Raw genomic sequence first — 23221 nt, 5'->3', positions numbered from 1 at the left:
TCAAACAATGAAGTCTAATCCCAACAATTCCTCATATCTGTTGTTTCTCTGTCATTTTATCTGTTTTCCTATTTACTTTCATGCATAAACAATCAAACTATTGTGAATCCATCATTTAAGTTTGTGAACTATTGAACGGCGTAAGTATTACACCTCCTTGTGGATACGACAAAACCCTTTACTATACTACAATTGAGTCTTGAGAGATTCAAACGTAGAGTGGTAAAAAAATCTTTCAACACCACACCCGGCCCGAAATTGTAAAAGCAATTTCACAAAAAAAAATATAATTAAAATCATTTCCTCTTATCTTCCCTCTCATTTATCATAATAGATTTTCCTGATTAGTTAATTAAAGTAGTTATTAAAGTTATCTGATTTCATATTTTTTTGAATATTTTTTTAAAAAGCTAAAACAAATATTTTAAATTGTTTAAAAAAAGTGATTTTATAAAAAAAGTGATTTTTAAATAAGTTGAAAGAAATGCACGCAGACAATCCGACGTTTTTCGAATGGAGCTCTGTGTTGCCTAGGACCTCGAGTTTCGCCACGTTATGTGTTCGCCATACTCTTTACTTGCTATCTCTTTGGTTGAAAGTCCCAACGAGATACCATGTGCATATCTACTGATTTGGAAGATTAAAGACACACTTGTTCAAGCTTGGGAGGTGCGTTTTGGTCATTCCCTACGACTGCGAGGGTAATGTTTGTGCCGACTTCTTGACCAAAGCTGAAGCTCGCTCGTCAACTGTCAAACATTTTTCTAGTCCAGGACCCTCCTCCTGGATGGAACCCTCTCCTTCTAACCGATGTGATATAGGAACTAGCTTTGTTAGAGCCTGTCTTTGAGGGGCTTTTTCTTTTTTTTCTGTTTGCTATTTGTTGTTTCTTCTTCTTTTTCCAAAAGCTTCGTATAAAACTAAAATAAAAACTAGATTAAAGCACTCAATATCGGTTACTATTCAGTTTAAGACTTGAAGCGCGTTTCTTTGTCAACAAAAAACATTACATTGATTAACCTCGTTTCCTTCTTTCTTCTTCTGTCACGCGATCAGACACACACAGAGCCAAGGTTTCAGCTTCATTCATGACTTGTTGCACTCACCTCGTTCTTCTTCTACCACCATCACTAGCTTGAACCTCATCTCAATTAATCCCAAAACCCTATTTCTATTCTCACAAGGTAATTAACAAACAACATGCATCTTCCTTTTGTTCATTCATTCAACTTCATTCCATCACCGACTCAATTTTCCCCTTTTGCGGCAATTAATTCCATGGTCAAAATCCAAAATCTTGTTCTCCAAGACAAAGGAATGGTTTTTCCTTTTCTGTGATGCCTTGGGATCAAAACCCATATTTCCAAAACTGCAAACACAAACCGGAAAACATGGTAGATGGAGCCAAAACAGATTAGGGTTTCTTTTTAAGCTTTCGTGTGCAACACGATGGAATCATCATCATCATCATTATCATCACCTTCGTTGTCGTCTAATGGAAGTGGAGTTGTAAATAGTAGCAGTAGTGATAATAATAATAATAGCACTGTAAATTGGTTTGGGGTGAGTTTGCCTTTTCGTTCTCCGGTTTCTTTTGTGATTGATTACTGGAACAGTAGTAGTGATTCTGCTGAGCCGGTTGTTGTGATTCCTAATCCGCGCCCTCGGTCTCGGATTCAATCTGATTCTGGTTCTGGTGGTGGTGGTGGTGGTGCTGTGGAAGTGGCTATAAGCATTGTTGGGAGAGGAGATCAATTGGGAACTTCATCATCAGAGAATCAGGTAGGGGAACTAGGGTGTGAGGAAGAGATCATGAGTGGTGAGCGTGTGCGTGTGGCCATGTCTGCAGAGGACCGGCGTGCATTTGCTGCTGACAATGTTCCTCTGGTGGCTCTGCCTAATGCTATTAGCGGTATCCCTCGGGATTCCTCTTCTCCGTACGGGAGATTGGATGTACAGCAGATTGCAAAATGGAGTGAACAGATACTCCCTTTCGCCCTCTTGTTGTTGATTGTTTTCGTCCGCCAGCACTGGCAAGGTAATGCTGTTTTGGGATTTTTTTTTCACTGATTCTCATTTTAGTTTTGGCTTCAAATGGTTCTGCTTATTGGATTGGGTTAGATTGGGTTGTTTCTGATATATGATAGTTTAGTCTTTGATGATATGGCTGAATCATGTTTTGTTGCCAAATATTAGAAAAATTGCGTTTGCTTGACTTGTTGGCCTGGATGAACCAAGTGAAGTCTGCAGCTTACTAGCTTTTATTTTTAGTTTGGTATTGAGCCTTGTTGGGGTTTTGCTTTGCTTTTATGGTGCTCTTTGATATTGAATGAGTGATAGTTTTGCTTTCATATAACTTTGTTGCATGTTGTGTTTGGAGGTCTAAAAGTTTGTTTTTCTCAAGGAATATGTGCAATGGCCGAACAAAGAAAGGTTGCCTTGCTTGTCTTTCGGAGTGAAGGAAAATGTGAAATTAGCAATAACTAACTCATGTGCTGTCCATTTTATTTAAATTGATTTTGAGTTTGCTACTTTGTTAAATCTTTTCTATTTATTCTGACCGAATTATTGCTGGTGTGAGTTGTGTGGCATTCAACACTGTGTTATCCCTGATGAAGGGGTTTGAGCATAAGAAAATTTTATGTGAAATGGTTTCCGAGGATCATCTAGGGCTGTGTCTGTCTTTTGTTTACTGTTTCTCTTACTTGTCCTTTGTGAGGAAATTGGATTTTTCCTGATTAGAAATGTAAAGATGAATTTGTAGAGTTGATTAAGAGATCATGTGATACCTTGTGTTTCTTGAATGATACTTACTTGATAGTAACTAAGATTTACTGAATAAAGAGGAGTATATTGCTTGCTGTCTATCTTCCCTATGAGTGTATATTTTCTTCTGAGCAATCTTTTCATCCCTTCTGAATAGGGAAAGAAACAATATGGTTAGTTTACCCCCTGTTATTTATATGAAACTGATTGATTCTGCAGTCTAGGGGTGTGGTGAACTGCTTTGCACATTTAGTTAGATTCAATTTCTCACCTTTGGCTCTTTCCACATAACTTTGTGATATTCATTATGAAAACTTGCAGGTTTCTTTGTCACCATCTGTGTATCAGCTGTGATGTTCAAATCAAATGAAATTGTTAAGAAACAGACAGCTCTAAAGGTGCTATACCCAGATTTTTTTCAGTCCTTTAGAATTTCCACTCCAAAAGGAATTATCAACTTGTTAACTCCCATCCCCCTCATAAAATGAAAATAAAATTAGAGATGCTCAATTCAGGTTCTATTTTGCAGGGAGATCGGAAAGTCTCTGTACTTCTCAGCATCGCTTTTGCCTTCATGTTTTATGTGATGTGCATTTATTGGTGGCATTGTAATGATGATCTTCTGTCCCCACTGGCAATGGTTCCGCCAAAAGCAACACCACCATTTTGGCACACAATATTCATTGTTTTGGTTAATGGTATGGATTTATTTTGTGTATGCACTAAATGCAGTAATTACATTGTTAGAAATTGTTTAAGCCAAGCAATTTTTTTGCTTTATCATAGTGACATAAAATGCATGTTAATAGTTTGTCATTTAAATCGAATATTGGCTGCTTAGGAAATAAGATGCAGTTTGTGTCAAATGTTGAATGCTTGATTTACCTACAAGGTACTTTTTTAGTTTCAACAGAATAGTGGGATTATTTGCTTGATTAATGATGGAATTGAATCTTTCCTTTTCTTCCTTCATAACTATTTCTAGTTTGAAATGTATCATTTTTAAAAATATAGCTTGTATGTGGAAGGAGTACAATAAAATGGGTTCTCTGTATTTGAGCAACAGGCCTGGATATAATTTGAATAAGATTGTTTTTCGGATAAAATTAACAGTTCTTTGCCAATGGGGGTGCGCTAACCTGGTCAACCTTCCTTAGCTTTGAATGCTGAGGTCCCTTGTTGGTAGATGATCTATAATTGCATTGTGAATCTTCACCAGGTTTGTGATGTTCCATAACCAGGATGGTGATGCGGAGAGCCTCCGTCACCCTAAAATTTTATTGACAGAAGTGTTTTAGATGTAAAGACAAAGCCTCCTTTTTCTCTCATGAGTCTTTATTGGTTGATCACTTGTTGCCCACATATCAGTGTATTTTAGGGGAAAAAAAGGAATATTACTGCTGGAAATCTGTAATGGATCCAGAATTGCCATAGGGAGACAGATTTGAACTCATTTTCTATGTCCACTCACTTCAACCCATTTGGATACTGTTGAAATAAGTGCTTATATATAAGCAAGTCTTAGATTGGCAGTTGCACAAATTTGTAATAGCTTTAGAACTGCTTATTCTGACCACTTAAATGTCTTTTATCTGGTGTCAAGCATGAGCTGAGCCTTACCCCTATCTCATTTGAATTGGTATTGTCACATGAATGTTGGAATTAGTATCAATTGTTTTGCTACTATCAGTAATGTGGATGTATTCAGTGTTTATGCCGACTCCTGTATGTCATGCAGCAAACCTTGGTGGAATCTAAATGATTTGATTAAAATGTTAAATGTGTTTTAGATGTTGACAATGTTTTGTGGTCATCCAGTATGTGCCCATTTCAAGCCTTCTCTATGTTCTATAAAGAAAAATCAGCATTTACTGAATTCAGCTATTCGTATAATATTTCACTTATTTTCTTTCATTTAATACTGTTTCAGCCACTTCTTTCATTTAATACTCTTTAAATTAATATGCTTTGGGTCTTGTCTTTTCATTGATTCTGGTGTTTCGCTGGCATTATCCATTCAAATTCTGTTGGTAGCAAAAAATATTTTGGTTGGTATTCATGGTCATAATATTGATTGACTTTCAGATACATTGGTGAGGCAAGCAACAATGGCTTTCAAGTGTTTGTTGCTTATCTACTACAAAGATAGCAGAGGCCATAATTTCCGTCGGCAGGTTATTAGTAACTTCCCCACTTCTCTGACAAGCGTGTATTTTTCAAGTATAATTTCCTCCTACAACCATCTAAAAGTATTTAACTTATTTCTAGGCTCAAATGTTAACTCTGGTTGAGTACACACTGCTGTTGTATCGGGCTTTGTTGCCAACGCCAGTTTGGTACCGATTTTTCTTGAACAAGGAATATGGAAGTCTCTTTTCATCACTGACCACAGGATTGTATCTAACTTTCAAACTAACATCTGTAGTTGAGAAGGTATGTTTTCATTCTGGAAAAATTGGCAATCCTAATTCCTAGTGCTGTATGTAATATTTTCTTTAACCTTATTTGTGCATATTAGGTCCGGTGTTTCTTTAGTGCTTTAAAAGCATTATCAAAACATGAAGTTCATTATGGGGCTTATGCAACAATGGAACAGGTAATAATTCTTTAAAATGTTCTAATTATGTTATGTCTGAATCTTGATAGTTGCTTATAATTAAATAATACTTCTCTCTTATGTTTGATGTTCTGATACTGTTATATGCTGTTATGTTGTTTAAATGCATACAAAATATGTAGAATATGTTTAAATTTGTATATGCAAATTTTAGATGCATTAAAAAGGAACTGTGCCCCCCTCATTTAGTTATAAACCCCCTTTTTTGAGAATGAAATAAATGAATTATATATTTCAGCAGAGTAAACTTCTATATTTTCTCCCACAATACATTGCATCAATCTGAAAATTAAGATATATAAATTAATGTACTTGCTTTCTATCATATTACTTGCGATATAATTACTAACTATCAGTAGGAATTATGCCTTTTGATGAATAAATGCACATTAACCATGTATATTGGAACTGATAGTATTACGTAAGATTTGAATGCATTATTAAACAAGTGTGACTTGTTAATTTTTAACCGAATAGTTATGTTGTGGGTTACAGAGCCCTCCACTCTTTTGAAAATATGAAGTTGAACTAACTATAAGCTCGGTCATGGAGACAATTTTATTTTTTTTGATAAGCAGTCATGGAGACAATGACCTGAGTAAACATGTTAAATCTATATTTTTTACTATACCGCAATTGTCCAAAACATTATGCTATCTAAATCTTCATGCCTTAATTTGAATAACAATAATAAAATGAATTTATATTGTTTTCCTAATTTCTCTCCTTGAATTCCTACAACGCAATGGTTTGGTCTACAGCTAGTTTACCATCATATTAGAATAGCTGTTGGTATTGTTCCAGATGAATTGATTTATGCAGCTTGATAAAATAATATGTAAAACATACCCAAACTAACTTTGTACTAAAAACAATGTGCCTATTTTTTATGCTTAAAAAGATGTCTTTGGTTACATGTATGCTTCATTGAATGGTTAGCCGGTGATAATGTACCTTTTCCAACAAAACGTAGGTTCCTCACATCTGAATAAGACTCATTCTATGGCAATAGGATAGAGTAAATGCAATAGGGACATATAACCACAAATGTCAGATGGAAATCCCTATTAAATAGTAAAAAGATGTTGAATATGTTTGCATTCAACATCTTTTTCTGTAGTTGTTCCTTAGATGTGGTAGTTGTGTACTAGACCATAACATTGCTTTTATGGATGACTTAGAGCCCGTTTTGATGCAGACCAAAGAACACTCATTGGAGCTTATCTAGTGCAATTTTGAGTAGAAAACCTCCAATAAATGCTCTTTGGTCTATATCCTCACGGGTTCCTAGGGAGGGATCCTTGGAAATCAAATCTATGATAATATATTCTTCTGCCCTCATATTTTATTCAGAAAGAATTCAGAGTGTTAAACGCTTCTTCAACAAGGGTTAAGATTTTTTAAACTTTTTTTGCAGATGCTCTTACTTCTTTATAATTTTCCACTTGTGCTTCTACTGTTCATAGTTTTTACCTGTTGGTTTGATGAACTACTTCTACATTTGTTCATATATGTTCACCCTTCAACCTTTAATATATCAATGTATCTTTAGATTAGGCTTTTTGTTTTTGGTATCTTTGAGAATCTTAAGTCTGTCTAAAATTTGGACCAAACTTTGCCAGGTTAGCATAGAGGATTTAGGAGTGAGGGGTAAATTCTTTGTGGCATCCTTTGTTTGCAGTTTTATTTTGTTTTTGAATAAAGAGAAAAATTAAAATTTTCAAGGATAAATTCCTGCTTTTGCATTGGTTTGTTGGACAGTGGTTTTCTTATCTTTTCTTTATACAATTACGCAGTACACCTATGTGGTTTTATACTGCATTATGTTTGTTATTGACCTTTCTGTTATTTAGTGCTGTTTTCATTCATTTGTATTTTTCAGTTATTAACTTATAAGGGGATTTTCTGCATTGAAGGAGAAAAACTTCATATTTACCAATAATGGTTTTATCTATTACTCTTTTCGGTAGCCTTTTAAAGTTGAGTATATAAATGCAGGTAAATGCTGCTGGTAACCTTTGCGCTATATGCCAGGAGAAGATGCATTCTCCTATCTTGTTGTGCTGTAAACACATGTTCTGCGAAGAGTGTGTATCCGAATGGTCAGTTCATAGTTTTCTGCCTTGTACCTTTCAAATTGAATGCTCACTACATATTAGAGAGAAATAAACTATAGGATTTAAAAGTAGTTGATAATAATTTTCAGTTTGACAAACTATCAGTCTAGACTCTAGAGTGCATCTCCCATAAGCTGCTGCTATTAATTCTCAGAATTTGTCTTCGAGATGCTTTTATTGGAAGTTCTTTATAATTTGTTGATTTTTAGATCTCTTTTACCCCTAAATTCATAAAATGGAAATGGTCCATATGAATAATTTGTGCTACTTAATAATACTGAATAGGCTTAATTGCATATTTGGTCCCTCATCTATCACGGTTTTGTGATTTGACTCTCATGTTTAAAATGAGTGATTTTGGTCCCTAAGTTATAATTTGTGAAAATTGGGTCCATCCGTCAAGTTGCCGTCCAAATTTAGACGAAAGTTACTTAGCTGGCCTTCATTAATGACATGGCTCTGTTTTTTTTTTCTATATATAAACCAGGGACCAAAAGTGCAATCAAGCTTACTAAATTAAAGTTGAAACCTTTGTTATGCATCCTCAGACTAAATATTAGGCTTTGATCCTGGCCTAAAACTCTAGATAGTTTTCAATTTCTTTCTTTATGCTTCTCCTTATCATCTTTCATGGGTATGTTTAGCTGATAATTGCGGGGACCATTAGAATAGGGTATTTAGGAGAGGGTGGGGTGGGGAGAGGGGGGGGGGGGGGGTGGGGGAAGATGAGTGATAAGTTGTCATTTGCCCTCTTCTGCATTAAAATAGTTGGGAAGAAATTGTTCTGTTAATGGAAGTGGAAAATTTCTGAAAAGAACTATCTGCTACTGCTTTGCACCTAATGGCCAGAAGCACTGATTTCCTCAAATCTCAACTTTGATTTTCTATAACAAATTTTTGTTCTCACCACGTTTATAATCATCAAGTAAGTATACTAAAGATGCCTTTATATTGTACAAGAATCTTTACAATTGTATTCAAATAGAGTTCATAATCATATTTATCACTTATCTCTGTTGACTAACAAAGATACTTTCTTTCTTTCTTCAGGTTTGAGAGAGAACGGACTTGCCCATTATGCAGGGCATCGGTAAAACCCGCTGATCTGCGGACCTTTGGAGACGGATCAACAAGTCTGTTTTTTCAGTTGTTTTAACACCTTGTTTGGCTTGTATCATGTTTTTGAGCCAAAATCTTCCTGAATAATTTCATATTTAGAACTGTGATTTGGTAATATTTTCCATCAATGGATGCTATGAATTTAAGATGGAAGGAAAGACTAAAGTAACATTGCATCTATGGCAAAGTTCTTTTGTAGCTTAAATGAAAAGTTATTTATAGCTTAATGAGACCAGGTGTATGAAGAGCTTCGTGTGGATTGACTAAGTGCATGTTTGGAAAAGATAGCTAAATTGACGTATGCACCGTAATCACGTGATATTATGATTCTTTAACGTGAAAATTCTCTCATGCTCCCCCAGGTTCTTATTTTGTGTCTATTTCTCTCTTCATAAACATATAAAGGGTATAACCTAAACCTATTTAATGCATACATTTGAAGAAAGAGATAAGCACACATGAGAGAATTTTCTCATCAGAGATCTTGATCCATTGCAACCTGATATTCATCATGTTCATGTTGCCATTATGGACAGGTATTCATAAGTTTACATTTTAACTTCATTTACCTCTTCCCCTGGGCCATATGTAGGTACTCTTCACCTATGACATATGGTAGGGATTCGCTTCCATCAGGTAAGTGCAGGCATGCTTTAGAAGCAAGTTATGGCCTTCTTAATTTAGTAACCTCTTATTAACAATGAGTTTGTTAGAAAGAGGAGAGAAAAAAAAAGAGATTTTATGATGTGCAATGTGATAGGAAAGAAGAAATTGATAAGAGAAAGTGAGTGAAAATAAGATGAAAGAGAAAGTGAATGATTGTGAAATAGACAATTGTGCAAACATGGTTATTCAGAAGTCATCATTATCTTGGAATTAAATCTAAATCGAATCCACCTAAGGTTAAAATAAACGCACCTTGATGGTCCATTGATGGTCTGGTCTGGCTGCTGCTCCCCACTGTGACATTGTGGAAGATTGCATTATTCACTGTTTCTTTCCTTTCTGCATCACTCAAACTTTTGACTCCCCCGCCCATCAATAGTGCCAACATTCTTGCCTGTGTAATGACTTTGATCATCAATTCTTTTCTTTTTTTATAGAAGTTCTTTTGTTCTTTTTCAAAACTAGCTATAAAGTATAATGAGTGACAAAAAGATAGACATTTTTTTTTATAAATTAACTATTGTTAAGGTTATGATGAAGATAAAAATTAGTTACACTGTTTGTGCTGTTGTCCAATTAAAAAATCCGTAATTGGAAAACACAGTAAAAACAACATATATAAAAAAAATAAAGGGCGAGGGGATATTTAGCAGTAAATAATTTGGCATGTACTAAGGTATTTTCAGAAAAATCTTATTTGAGTTTATGTTAGTGTAATCATTTATGCAAGTGTTTAAAAGAACTTATATAAATAATTTATGGCTCACTTATACGTTGTCTTAAGCTTAGATTAACTTGTGAATTAAAACTTATGGTCACGTATAACATATTTTTAACTTATTTCACTAAGTTTCTCAAATTAGCTTATAAATAAGTGCTTATCTCATAAGCGCTTAGTTAAGTTATTTAATCAAACACGTCATAAATGTTAATATAAAAACATAACTTATATGTGCGCCAATTATAACACGGTCCACCCACCGTATAATTGCCCAAAATGTTACATGAAATTTGATATTACCAAGATATCTCCGCAATCGATAGTCCTGAGATTAATCCTCTCGAACTTCAAATATCACATTAAGTAGGAAGTCATCTCCCAACAAATTCTTTCTCATACATACCGTTCATAAATCAAACTCTTCAATAATTATTTGGACCCCTTTAACTTTTTCCTCTTTCTTCTTCAAAAGTACCTCTCTCTCTCTCTCTACTGATTTCTTTTGAGCACAACACAAACCCTTTGGTTATGCTACACTTATACTGTTGTGCTAGTTACAGGGAAATGGGAATGATGAAGAAATATATATACTTGTAGTCCACAAGCATACTTTCTTTAACTAAACATTAGATCCCAATGGGAAAGTGAGAAATTGAATTTGCTTAGAAAATGGGCTGCAAGCCTGTCCTGGATCCAGCACAATGCACGTGGGTTGATAATGTACTGACAGGTTATGGAATTTTGATGATGAGGAATAAGACTAGGCAACAAGGCACAGCTAAATAATGCCATGAAATGAATATATGGGCTGTGAAAGGATGGACAGTAATGAATCAACTTCTTCTGATGAAATTTGTGTAAGCCCCTCTGTGAAAAAATGGATTTTAATTTTTAACCATTGTAGTTAAAAAAGGGGAAGAATGAAGTTAAAGGAGAAGTATACCCTAGGAGAAAATATTCTAAGAAGTGAAATGGAAGTTGAATGATCAACCAAGGGCTCACTCTCACACAGAGAATTGAAACTAATAAAGACTCAGTGTGTGTTTGGTTTCAAATCTGGAGAGGCCAAACGTGGATCCAGAAATCCAAAAGCAACTATTTCTTACTTCTGTAAACGTGGATCGGGGCCAAACGTGGATCCTGAATGAGTTTTCCAAACACACACTCAGTGTGAAAAATACTAGGTTCAAACGTTTGTCTTTACGGGAACAGTTGGGAAAACACCCTATTAAAAGTTAAAAAAGAAATATAAAAGAGTTTTAAACCCAATGATATCTCAACGGGTAATAGCTAGATGACATATGAGTTGGGTGAGGGAGGTTCAGATACCAATCCCTAAAGGATACAATTCATATTTCTAATGTACCAAACAAAAAAACCCAAATGAGATGTTAAATTGAAGAGTGACTATGCTTAACGACACGACATCATGACTCGTTGTTAATTATGACTTGGAAATAAATATCAAATCATAGTTGTAGAGATGATTATTTTTTAATCAACCCAAATGACCACTTTGCCTACCATATCCTGATATGCCCAAGTGATTAAACAGCCGGTGTTCATCAAGCTAGTCAGTCAGGACGACTAAGCACAACATTTTCATTCGTTTAGCAAGCTACATATCAAGTTAAGGTATTAGAATTAGAGTCAAGTCAACTTTTACAAGGTTGAATCCTCAATGCTACTCACATACTGAGAGAAAGTAAATGATATTCACAATTGATAAGACGATGTTTTATTGCATTGCATGTAAGCTTTTCAAACAACTCATTTACTCACTTATTACTCTTCTAGACTTTAAGATTTTCTCTGTGATCTTGAGATGACTTCGGCATCATAGTGTCATGTGCAGATACATCTCTATTATGGACATTCACTACACCACCGCATTCAGTGTCTTCTCTTCACCCCAACACCACACGCTTATTCATATATTTGTCCTGCTCAAGCTCTGAAAGATCAACATTGTACTCAATTAAAATCTAAACACACACGAATTCGTCATTGAAAGTTTCATGTTATATTTTAACCTCAACATATTCATGAAGTGAGCAATATAAACATATCCCACTTTAGTCTCTCCCCTTCCTTAATTTCTAAAAAGTGTGTTTAGTTTCCAGCTAAAATCACATTCATTTGATATATTTAGCTTTTCATTATCATTTTTCCAACTGATTAAAATTGTTGGGTTGAAATAAAACACATTCACATCCAATCAAATGTATAAACAAACATACACTTCATTCAATTCTTCTTTTGGTCTAATAAATGTATAATTCATGAAAACAATTATATATGCTCAAACCGATAACTTTTACATCATGGTTAAACGTTAAGCTTTCCCAACAAGAGTGTTTTTCTGTATTTAAATCTTACTTGAAATTAAGCATTTACCATTTAAACAATTATATCTGTATTAATTTCTTATTCTGGTAAAGAAGTTTGACATTCTATAGTATAAACAAAATTAAAAGCTGTCGGCACATATATATACATAAATAATTGTCATTTTCGTGAGGGGAGGCTAATTATTGTTTTGGTTAAGAAGTATAAAATCTAAAAAATGGTTCAAGAAAAATACTATATAGTGCCTGCAACCTTCAGTAAACATACTTTAAAAAAAAACCTTCAATAAAGAAATCCCTTACACTTTTTTTTTATTGAAGTTTACTCTTTCCGTCAAAAAATAAAATTGTGAAATCTATGCTGACAAACGTAAATAAATTAGGAGAGGCATCAAAATTATGTGGAACACAAGTTTCTTAATTTTTTGTATTAAAAAAAGTGCCAGTGTAAAACTATGTATGAAGATCTGTTAGCCCATGCAAAGATGACAATCTATTCACATTAAACTCAACTATTACATAATGTCTGAAAACACATTTGTAACATTATTCGGAGTGAAATTTACAAATTTATGCAGACAAACATGAACTAAAATTAAGGACAACAAAATTTTTCTTTTTTTCTTTTTATAATAAAAGAGAGAATATATGTTACTGTTACATTACTCTGAGTGAAATTTAATTATCCCCTAACCCACCACACCAGTCATCCATCCTCCATTACCACTTCTGCCACTAAATTCCACACTTTCCCATCTCTCTGACTCTCATGGGGACAGTGACCCATCATGTCTTTTATGAATTTTGCTATTCTGAAAAGAAAGAAAAAAAGTAGAATAAATCAAATTAATCATTTATATTCATTATGACCTGTTCGTCTTTACAGTTTTCACTTCTTTATAACTCTTCTTTCATCTGCTCAGCGCAGATTTCCATTAAAAAACATAACAGCTTTAGGGTTTCTGGCAGCATCTGCATTTGATATATATTCTCATCTCATTCCTAGTTGCTCCAACTTCATCCAAGCTTAGCATCATAACCAGGCCACATTTTATTTTATACATATATCATCTTTCAAAATATTTTTGGTTTCAATAATTTGCCTGTTTGGTTTTTATCTTTATTCTTCATCTTCTTCATGGATACTGCTGATCTGAAAATTAGGGCTTCCTGCACTCATTGTTCCATGCCAGCAATTTTTTGTATTGGATAGTTATATATGGTATATTAATTAACCAAACATATTGGTAATAATTTTCAGAACTTTGTTTGAAACTTTGAGTTTGTAAATTAACTTGCATGAAGTCATGAATATAGAACCTAATTCCCGCACTAGCTTGTTTAATTATCAAGAATCTGGTTTTTGCTGCTAGCTATGGTGGAATAATTCAGATCTTCTCCTTTTATTTTTGGGGTTCTTAGCTTTCCTTTATTTGAAACAAGCCTTATTTTGCCATCTGATATTCTTTCATTACATAATTTTATAAGATTTTAGTTCTAATATAGATAGATGGTGATCCATCAAATATATGGTTTATTTCTTAATTTTCTGCTATATATGAGGTATATTAATGAATTCTCAATATATTGACCCAATTATCATTCTTTAGTTATATACATGGCATTTAAACTTTTGACCTATATAATTACCTTAAAATCTCACTATAGTAGCCTAATCATACTGACTTGACACTCAATTACTAATACAAAATTCATAGATAGTTTTAATCAGATTGATTGATCATCATACTTTCCGACTTTATGTCTTGAAGTGCATGTTAACGCCTGTTTGCAATGCTGGTACTAATACCGAGATATAAGTATCATTTGTTTGGGAGGAAAAATGTACATTGGGAGAGAAAGAGAATGAAGGAGCTTCCTTCAGCCCACGCATGGATATTGAGGATAAAAAATGTTGCTCAAGTATATGCAGACTCATATTCACTCATGCTTCAGTAGGGTTAAATGAAGTTGTTTGCATTATCTTTATCTATGCTTGGACTGAAGGGGAGCTCCTTCTTTCTATTGCCTCCATTATTCATTTGTTGGTATCTGACTCAATCAGCTTTATTATGTCTACTGGCACAAATCACTACTGTAGCTGATGTCTACCAGCTCTTTGTATTGTAAGTATTAAATCTTCAACTCAACACTGCCCCATCATGAAAGCCAAAAATATCTGAGCACCAACCAGCATATGAATTTTATAGCTGGATGACCCACTTGCTTGTACTTTTTTTTTCACTTGACAGGAAAATCATCATGTGTGTCCAAGTAGCTAGATCCATAGCATGTTCTGATTATCAACTTTTCTTTCACCAGAATCAATTTTGAAATACAGAAACTATTCACAGCAGATTTTCTTCAGAATTGATTCTGATTCAAAATTGATTGTAAAAAAAAAATTCAGACATTCACTGATAGAATGTTTTAATTGGCAGTTTGCAGGTAATTCAAAACACGGTAGTTTTAGAAGCTACATTTTATAGCTTCTCCTATGAGTGACGCGGAACCAAACATGCTATGATGATCTATAATTAACAGTTTAACACAAGCAGTGATCTCATATTATCTCTGATGAACACGGTAATTTGCCTTTGGTTGAACTTTAGTTACATTAATTATGGACCTTATTATGGGCTACTTATAACTTTGTGTGATTACTATTGCATAACATCTTTTTCAGGAAGCAGATTATCATAACACTGTGCTACTTGTACTTTCCTTTCCGGTTCCTGTACAAGCATATCTTCTCTCTCTCTCTCCATGCTTTTCTTTCCTCTTTTGGGGCATGGAAAAGCAAATGTTAGGTCATACTATATAGTGTGTGTTTAGATTTCAGTTTTACTAACATGGTTTGGGTGAATGTGAATTTGTAAAATAGAGTTTGAGTCAAAGTAGGTTGGTTGTAATCTGATTTATGTTTAGATACTTTTATTTCAAAATGGTTGAAAGTGGGTTGCATGGATGTAGAAGTGACAAATTAGTGAGTTGAGATGAAATTTGGTTTGGACTTGAAAGTTGGTTGGGTAAATGTGATTTAGAACTCGTCAAACATAATGGCACAAAATTACATAGCACCACCCGAAAGTACTTTCAGAAGTTCAAACTGAAAAACAAACATACCCATAATACTTTAACAGTTCTCTTGTTTATACTTGTACAAAATTACTACTTGATGGTATTAATCTAAACATCTACATATGATTGTAACTTGTATGCATATCTTTGGTTTTATGTTGAGACAAATTCAGACGTGATTTTACGTATTTTAAAGTATCTACAAATAAATTAGAATTTATCACTTTGAGTTTAACATGGATAGTAAAAACTATAAATTTTGCCACCTTAAGTTAAGTTCAACGTGCGTGTAAATGCAGACGGAACATATACTCACCACAAATTAAAAAGGGTCATTTAAATTTCTCTTAATATGATATTAGAGCAGGTTAGATCCTTGACACAAGTTTCCACAATCGTGTTTCTTTTTCCAACGACCACCACTTCTACCCACCCCAACCAACCCCACGATAGTGTTTGCACGCCTCCATCTCCTCTATGTGCATTAATCACATACGTTAAGGCGTCCTCTGCACGTCACGATGCACTCAACTCTATTTCGACCGCCACTTGGTTTTCGTGCTTGCCCTCCTCTCGCCTTTCTAGATCAAGCCTTACTTCATCGTTTTCTGCTTTGTGGTGTTGCAGATCTAACCTTTTATATCTCGATTTTACACGTTTGTGGTTTCATCTATCACTTAATTTCTTGCGACCCATGGCTGCCATTGACCGTGCTCGATGGAAGAAGATCTATACTCAACTTTGAAGCCTTATTAAGTCCACTATTTCTCCTTCCTTGATACATATTTTTCGCTCTCATGAGACTTGTGAATCTATTTGGGAGAATTCCAAGGCCCTCCGATGTGACGATTTAGCCGGAGGAATATAATTTGTTTGCTTGTTCCTCTTCTTTTCACTTTGATTGTTTTTCTCTCTTCTTTTCTCCTTAATATAAGAACTAAATGAGAGGTGCAGTTTAATTATCTTTTCACACTATTATCCGGCCTTATTTAATTTTGAATATGTAAATACGTCACATTATTTCAAATACTCTTCTTCCCACTCTTTTCATTTTCTTTTCATGAGTTTAGGACAATTTTAAAAATTCAACAGTATATGATAACAAATTTGATATAATAATTAACTAAATTAATCAACTTTCTTAAGAGATGTCAAGTAGTTGATTGGTTCTTATACTAAAGAAATAATATAAAAATAAGTAAAAAGACGTTTGAAAGAAACAAAGAAAGGGGAGTTGGGTTTGGGGCCCCCCCTATGGGGCTCCCCGCCCCACTTAAAGTGGGGAAATTACTGGAACGCCCCCCTTTAATAGAATACGGAAGCAACATTTCCGTATTCAATACGGAAGTCTTATATCCGTATTATATTAGTATGTAAACCGGCAAGGGTTTATTCAAACCCATTTCAAACTTCATTCCGTATTTTGCCAAGCTCTTCTCCCCTCTTCAACCTTCGATCTCTGTCGCTCCCCTTGCTTGAACCGTGTACTTGAAAGGTTCCATCATCTCCATCAAAGCTCTTCACAACCCCATTCTCAGAATTGAAACCTAGAGGTAAGGATTTTTGGATTTTCCCCATTTAACTTGAAATTATGTTAATCATTGAACCCTAGGGTAGTCGATTGTTGCTTGTGTAGAGGTATTGTTGGCTGAAATGTCTTGAATGTGGTTTGGGTTTAGGGCCGATAGCTCATTGTCGTTAATGGCGTTTCTGGGTAAATACGGATCACAGGTTTCCGTATTGAATATGGAAAATGGTTTTCCGTATTCAGTATGGAACATGGTTTTCCGTATTGAATACGGAAAAACGTTTTCCGTATTCATCTCAGAACCAAACCCAACACTTATAATTGATTCTGGGTTCAGAATCAATTATAGAAGGTTTCCAAAGCATTTGTGAGTAGTTTCTAGATGCCATAATTGATTATTAGGAAAATAAAAGTTGATCCAAGCATGCATAATCCACAGAAGATCCGATTATCATCTATGTACTTATAAAATTCTAGGAATTTTCCATTTGCTTGCATCATGTTTCTGTCTATGGCTGAAATGGTATATATAGTGAATGTTTGCTCTGAATATATAGTGAGAATGAAGAACAGAAAGAGGTCTCATGCTTCTAGTGAGGATGTCGGGGCTACTGAGGATAGACACCGGCGGTTACATGCTTCTAGCCGGCGCGGCGATCATGCTGCAACCTCTCAGGCGGTGGAGGCTTCAGCTCCAGTTGTTTCTCCGCCGTCTCCCATGATTGAGGTTCCTCTGGTTGATTATCCGCCGTCTCCCACGGTTGAGATACCTACAGTTGTTTCTCCGCCCTCTCCCATGGTTGAGTCATCAGGCGAGGAGTCCTCAGGCGAGGAGTCCTCAGGCGAGGAGTCCTCAGGCGAGGAGTCTTCCGGCGAGGAGTCATCAGGCGAGGCCTCATCCGGCATGGGAGGATCTGACGAGGATAGTATTCCTCCGCCTACTGTTGATGCTGATGTCCTGCCGCCAGAGCAGGGGGAGCAGGGGGCACAGGGTGGCGAGGAGGACCTGATCTAGAGGTTGCCGCCGTTTCCGGGGGGGCCTGTTGAGCTATCGCTCCTCACCCATTATGCTGATCACAAGGCTCCCTGGGCGTGGCATGCACTCCTACGCACAGACGAGCGGTATGTGGACCGTCGACAGTTGAAGGTGGCCACAGCTAGGGGGAAGGTTTGGAACCTTGCTTGTGATGGTGATTCAGACAGTCACAGGCGGGTTCGAGAGTTGATTGAGCAGACGGGTCTTCATCAGCTACCCTATTGCAGCTACCCGGTGACAGATGCAGGCCTTATTTTGGCCCTTGTGGAGCGATGGCATGAGGAGACTAGTAGCTTCCACATGCCGTTCGGGGAGATGACTATCACCTTGGACAACATGTCGGCTCTTCTCCATCTCCCCATGGGTCGAGGTTCTATACGCCTGGGAGGGGGGAGAGGGACGAGTGTGCAGCGCTCTGTGCTCAGTTGATGGGAGGATCTGTTGGTATTTATGAGGCTGAGTTTGATACGAATAGGTCCCAGACTATTCGCTTTGGGGTCTTGCAGACCCGGTATGAGGCTGCGTTGGCGGGTATGTCTTAATTATTATTGTATTGTCTTTGTATCTATTATTATTGTATTGTTATAAACTATTAACTTAATTCACTTCATTGTAGAGCACCGATATGAGGACGCTGCACGGATTTGGCTGGTGAACCAGCTAGGCGCCACGCTCTTTGCTAGCAAGAGCGGAGGCTACCATACGACCGTCTACTGGATAGGGATGTTGGAGGATCTTGGTCGAGTGTGCGAGTACGCGTGGGGCGCGATTGCGCTCGCTACGCTATACGACCAGCTTAGTCGAGCGTCCAGGAGGGGGACGGCCCAGATGGGAGGTTTTAGCTCGCTCCTGCTAGGATGGGTCTACGAGTACCTTTCTGACCGCGTCATTATCCGTAGGGCGGATCCGGAGTACTCGCAGGACCAGCCTAGGGCGCGGCGGTGGGCTATGTCCCGGGTCGGGCATGCAGGCCTTGATGAGAGGCGAGTCATGCTCGATGAGCTGACGGTGGATGACGTTATATGGACCCCATTTGAGGACCATCGGGCTCATCGACCACGGGATCCGAGGGCCATGTATTCTGGCTACATCCGGTCGCCATTTGGCCGTGTTGTTCGACGGCATCTACCAGAGAGGGTTCTGCGCCAGTTTGGCTTCATACAGGATGCCCCTCGACACCCCTCTGAGATCCAGACGTCTGGGTCCCTTGCTGAGACCGCAGATGCTGCCTTTGCTGAGTTTGCGCCGCACCTCCGCCCTCAGGGGATCCCCGCTACATATCCGGGAGAGGCTGTGGAGGATTACATGAGGTGGTACAGCGCTGTGTCCCATCGGTTCATCATCCCTGATGATAGGAGGGAGGAGTTCAGTGCAGTGGTAAGTTTGAATTTTATTTTCCATTCAATTGTGATTTTTTGTTCATGATATTTTATTTGTATCTAATGTATCTACATTATTTTTGCAGACTGTTATGCGTCGGGCCGTGGACTTGTTGGAGCAGTCACTCGAGGTGCCAGATGCTCCTGCAGAGGGCACGCATTCCCGATCCCTCACTGAGAGGGCGCTGGATCTTATTAGATCCAATGCCTTCATTGGTACCCAGGGGGTAGCCTTTGCTGCTGTCCGAGGAGCTAGAGCTGCAGGAGGCAGAGGTCGTGGAGACAGAGCGCGTGGAGGCAGAGGCCGTGGAGGCAGAGCCCGTGGAGAGGGTGCTCCTGCAGAGGGTGCTCCTGCAGAGGGTGCGCGTGGAGGCAGAGCCCGTGGACCTAGAGGTCGTAGAGGGGCCGGTAGGGGTCGGGGCGAGTGATTGACTGTATATTTGTATATTTTTTTTGTATTTTTATATTATGACATGTGACTCTTTGTATTAGGACTCTCTTTATATTAATCATGCTTTCTATTTTCACTCATTATATGCCGACTCTTGTATTGAAAAAAACCCGTATAACTACACCGTATTAAAAGCAACAAATGAACATCATAAAGGCAAGGCCCATCAGATTAATATTACAGAGCGTTTACAAATGAATATCACACAAAAGTGTGGTGTCAATCTGAGGTGATGTCTACATAGCTTTGGTGAATAAGAGGAACACCAAAAGTAACAAGCCAAGCTTCGTATTCTGATGTGAATCTTCCTAAACGTGTACCATATGGGGCGCACCAGCTTACTGATGTAGGATCAACATACCGTTCCCACTGGAGAGCAATTGGCGGCATAGAATGTCCAGGAGTTAGATGGAGCTACATTATAGAGAATAACAATAAAATTAGATAACTTGCAAATACAACAAATCAATTCACCAATTGGATATTAGTGTACTCAATCAAAAAATACCTGTACAAAGTGATTAATCACATGACCAACAGCTATAACAGGATGTACATCCGGTGGACCTTCTCCTCTTAGTGGAAGGTATGACCAACAACCCGTAGAGGAGATGGATATGAAAACCACTTGGAACCTGGTTGCTACAAGGTATCCCATCTCTGGCAGTTGCATCCATTTATCCTCGGTAGCCGGATCACCAGGAGGAAGAGTGAGTCGGGAATGTAAGGCATTAACCACATGTCTGGACCACATTTCATCATACAACCCTCTGTGTCGTTCAAGTTCTTCTATCAACGCTGCCCTAACCCATGACCAACTTTCCTCACTTGATGGTAGTCCGAGTAATGCAGCAACGGCTCTATAGCCACAGTTACCATCATCCTCAACATTCTGAACTGTTTGTATATATGGGTGGAAAAAGGCTGGAAAATGACCCATGAAATAGCTTGTATCAGACTTCTTCACACGCTTCTTCTTCTTTGGTGGTTGTGAAACCTTCTTTGCCTCTCTGATCTCCCTATCAACATGTTCAAAACCTGAAAGATCACGAGTCAAGGATCCTATTGCTTTATTCTTAGGTGGTATTTTCTCATTCGCCTTAAGAGTGCGCTTGGACTTTATCTTAACCGCAGGAGTACAAAGTGAACTGCTTTCAGGACAATAGATCGCTTGAAGCTTCCTCCTTACCATACTCTGCCCTCCAGTATCCAAAGAACTGAAATAATGTGTCAATGCCTCAACTTCTGGTTGCATATCTCCATGGTTCATGCCGCAAATATGGTTGCTGGTAGTATCTGCAACAGGTTCAGGTACATGCTCCCAACTCAGTCTCTTCCAGAATGGATGAATTGACTCATATGGAATTCTTTCATAACCTGCAAGTTCACAAAAGTGTCACTTTCAATAACAAATAGAATTAATTGACAAGAGAGTGGTTGACCGGTGACCTGCAAGTTCACAACCGCAAGGTAGTCCATGAGTCTCTCTCAACAAGCAATCGCATCCGCCGTAGGACTTCATTCTTATATGTTCATCGTCGATGAGCTGCAGGCATTTGTTTGACACAAATCCTCTAATATTTGTGTAAAATGGGAACATGAAAATGTGATCAATTCTGTGAATACTGCGCTCAAACGATGCTAATATTTCAGTATGTCGATTACATGTCAAACTATGCGACGCATCCCATGAAGTGGCCAGGTCACCCTTGCAATCCCGTAACATCTTCTTCAAACTGGCATGTGCACCCTCAGCCCTGCAAACAACAAATAGATATCTTATTAACAACAATCTATCAAATGAACAAACAACGCATAAATTAAGCTCATGTAATTTTTTTACCTGTTACTTGTTGTTGTTCCAAAGTGCATCACATGATTTGTCCATGCCTTGGCGAATTTCTCCTTGTGAACCAACCATGTAGTAGAACAATAGGAGGTAAAGTTGCTGTATTTTGCCTTGCACATATTAAACAATTGCATCCATTTCACTTCAAATTCTTCAACTGTTGCAGCATCCACCACCTCTGCCCACTTCATCATAACCAACTCAGCAAAATCATCTGTGCCAACATAGAGTTTGCACTTTGCCAAAACACACTTGTTGATGTGCCACAAGCATAATAAATGTGTAGTGTTAGGAAGGCTTTGCTTAGCAGCACTCAATAAGGCAAGATCCCTGTCAGTAACAATCACCTTAGGCAACATGGCTTGATCAGCTAATAGAGACTTCATACACTCCAGTGCCCAAACGTAGTCATCTGTGCCCTCATTAACAATGTAGCAAAAGGCTATGGAGTATGTCTTATCTGTGGAAGTCAGTCCAACAATCTCAAGCAAGGGAATTGCATATTTGTTTGTCTTGTATGTGCAATCCATAATCACTACATATGGAAATGTGTTGAACAGTTTGATAGCATTTGGATGAGCCCAAAATACATCCCTAATGACTTCCGATCCAGGCTCATGTCTTTCAAAGTGGACATACTTGTCACCGTCCAACTTCTTCAACAAGTGTTGCATTTCTGTCAATCCCCCGCGGAGGGATTTTCTTAACCTCTTGCAAACACCATAAATCTGAGATATGGTAGTCAAGTTTGAAGGATTGTTTTCCTTCAAAGTCAACAACATCTTTCTCGGTGGAACCCAACTCCTTGTCATTTTTCCCACTTGCTCCTTCTCTCCGGGTTTTAGACGACCAACAAAATTGTGCCCAAGTAGTGACCTAGCTGGTTCATGGTTGTGTATACCTTCCATCACCTTTAGCCGCCAATCTCTATCTATGCCATTTTTCCTAGGTCGTCCTTTTAGTCTAAAAGGACAACCTGTCTTTTGTGATCTCGTCCCTTCAACAAGGTCAGGGTCTCTATAAGGAACATATTTACCATGCTTCTCGCACCCCAACATGACATAAGCTTTTCTGCTTCCATTCCCACCATAATCTGACTTTGTGATCAACGTAACATATCCATTTTCAATCGCAATTCCATGAACCCAATTGATAAGATCATCACGGGTAGGGAAAATCTGTTATAATAATAAGAATTGATTACAAGGGTGATCAAGACATAATAAGAATTGATATATTACACTCTCAAAACAATGCAAAAATATGTTCAAAGAATACCTGATCAGTTGCAAATAAATGCGAGACATCTATACTTATACACGGGGGCACAAATGCTGGTGGTGGCACCTCTGTAGTGGCCTCTTCAGGTTGACCATTGTGAAATCCAGCTTCAATCAATTGTGACTCACCAAAGAAAAATGAATCTGTCATCCCTGGAAGAGAATACGGAAAGTTACATTCCATACTCAATACGGAAATATACTTTCCATACCGAATACTGAATACGGAAAGTACCTTTCCATATTCAATACAGAAGATAACA

The 23221-nt window shown here is 37.4% G+C and overlaps 4 protein-coding genes and 1 long non-coding RNA gene across 5 annotated transcripts; 4 read left to right on the top strand and 1 right to left on the bottom strand.

Annotated features, from left to right (window-relative positions):
• The first annotated feature begins 954 nt into the window (after nt 1-954).
• Nucleotides 955-8846, top strand: LOC130749315 (uncharacterized). The gene is made up of 8 exons (XM_057602655.1): nt 955-2038; nt 3088-3164; nt 3296-3464; nt 4852-4940; nt 5035-5199; nt 5285-5362; nt 7382-7485; nt 8551-8846. Exons 1-8 carry the CDS (start codon nt 1450-1452, stop codon nt 8654-8656), a joined length of 1377 nt encoding a protein of 458 aa, XP_057458638.1. The 5' UTR covers nt 955-1449; the 3' UTR covers nt 8657-8846.
• Nucleotides 8847-13236: 4390 nt separating this feature from the next.
• On the top strand, nt 13237-15291 carry LOC130749347 (uncharacterized). The gene is made up of 2 exons (XR_009022896.1): nt 13237-14940; nt 15041-15291. It is a non-coding gene; the product is annotated as an uncharacterized LOC130749347 (long non-coding RNA).
• A 1383-nt stretch (nt 15292-16674) lies between these two features.
• Nucleotides 16675-18326, top strand: LOC130749342 (uncharacterized). Its single transcript, XM_057602686.1, has 2 exons — nt 16675-16988; nt 17521-18326. The coding sequence occupies exon 2, from the start codon at nt 17526-17528 to the stop codon at nt 17976-17978; it is 453 nt and encodes a 150-aa protein (XP_057458669.1). The 5' UTR covers nt 16675-16988; nt 17521-17525; the 3' UTR covers nt 17979-18326.
• Nucleotides 18327-18352: 26 nt separating this feature from the next.
• Nucleotides 18353-19907, top strand: LOC130749334 (protein MAINTENANCE OF MERISTEMS-like). The gene is made up of 3 exons (XM_057602674.1): nt 18353-18530; nt 18616-19376; nt 19465-19907. The coding sequence occupies exons 1-3, from the start codon at nt 18428-18430 to the stop codon at nt 19804-19806; spliced, it is 1206 nt and encodes a 401-aa protein (XP_057458657.1). The 5' UTR covers nt 18353-18427; the 3' UTR covers nt 19807-19907.
• A 419-nt stretch (nt 19908-20326) lies between these two features.
• On the bottom strand, nt 20327-22618 carry LOC130745836 (protein FAR-RED IMPAIRED RESPONSE 1-like). The gene is made up of 4 exons (XM_057598242.1): nt 21673-22618; nt 21279-21586; nt 20649-21206; nt 20327-20337 (listed from the first exon to the last, which is right to left on the bottom strand). The coding sequence occupies exons 1-4, from the start codon at nt 22584-22586 to the stop codon at nt 20327-20329; spliced, it is 1791 nt and encodes a 596-aa protein (XP_057454225.1). The 5' UTR covers nt 22587-22618.
• Between the last annotated feature and the right edge of the window lie 603 nt (nt 22619-23221).

This window comes from Lotus japonicus, chromosome 1, assembly GCF_012489685.1.
Source record: "Lotus japonicus ecotype B-129 chromosome 1, LjGifu_v1.2".
NCBI classification, from domain to species: domain Eukaryota; kingdom Viridiplantae; phylum Streptophyta; class Magnoliopsida; order Fabales; family Fabaceae; genus Lotus; species Lotus japonicus.
This window is presented reverse-complemented; position numbering and strand designations above follow the sequence as displayed.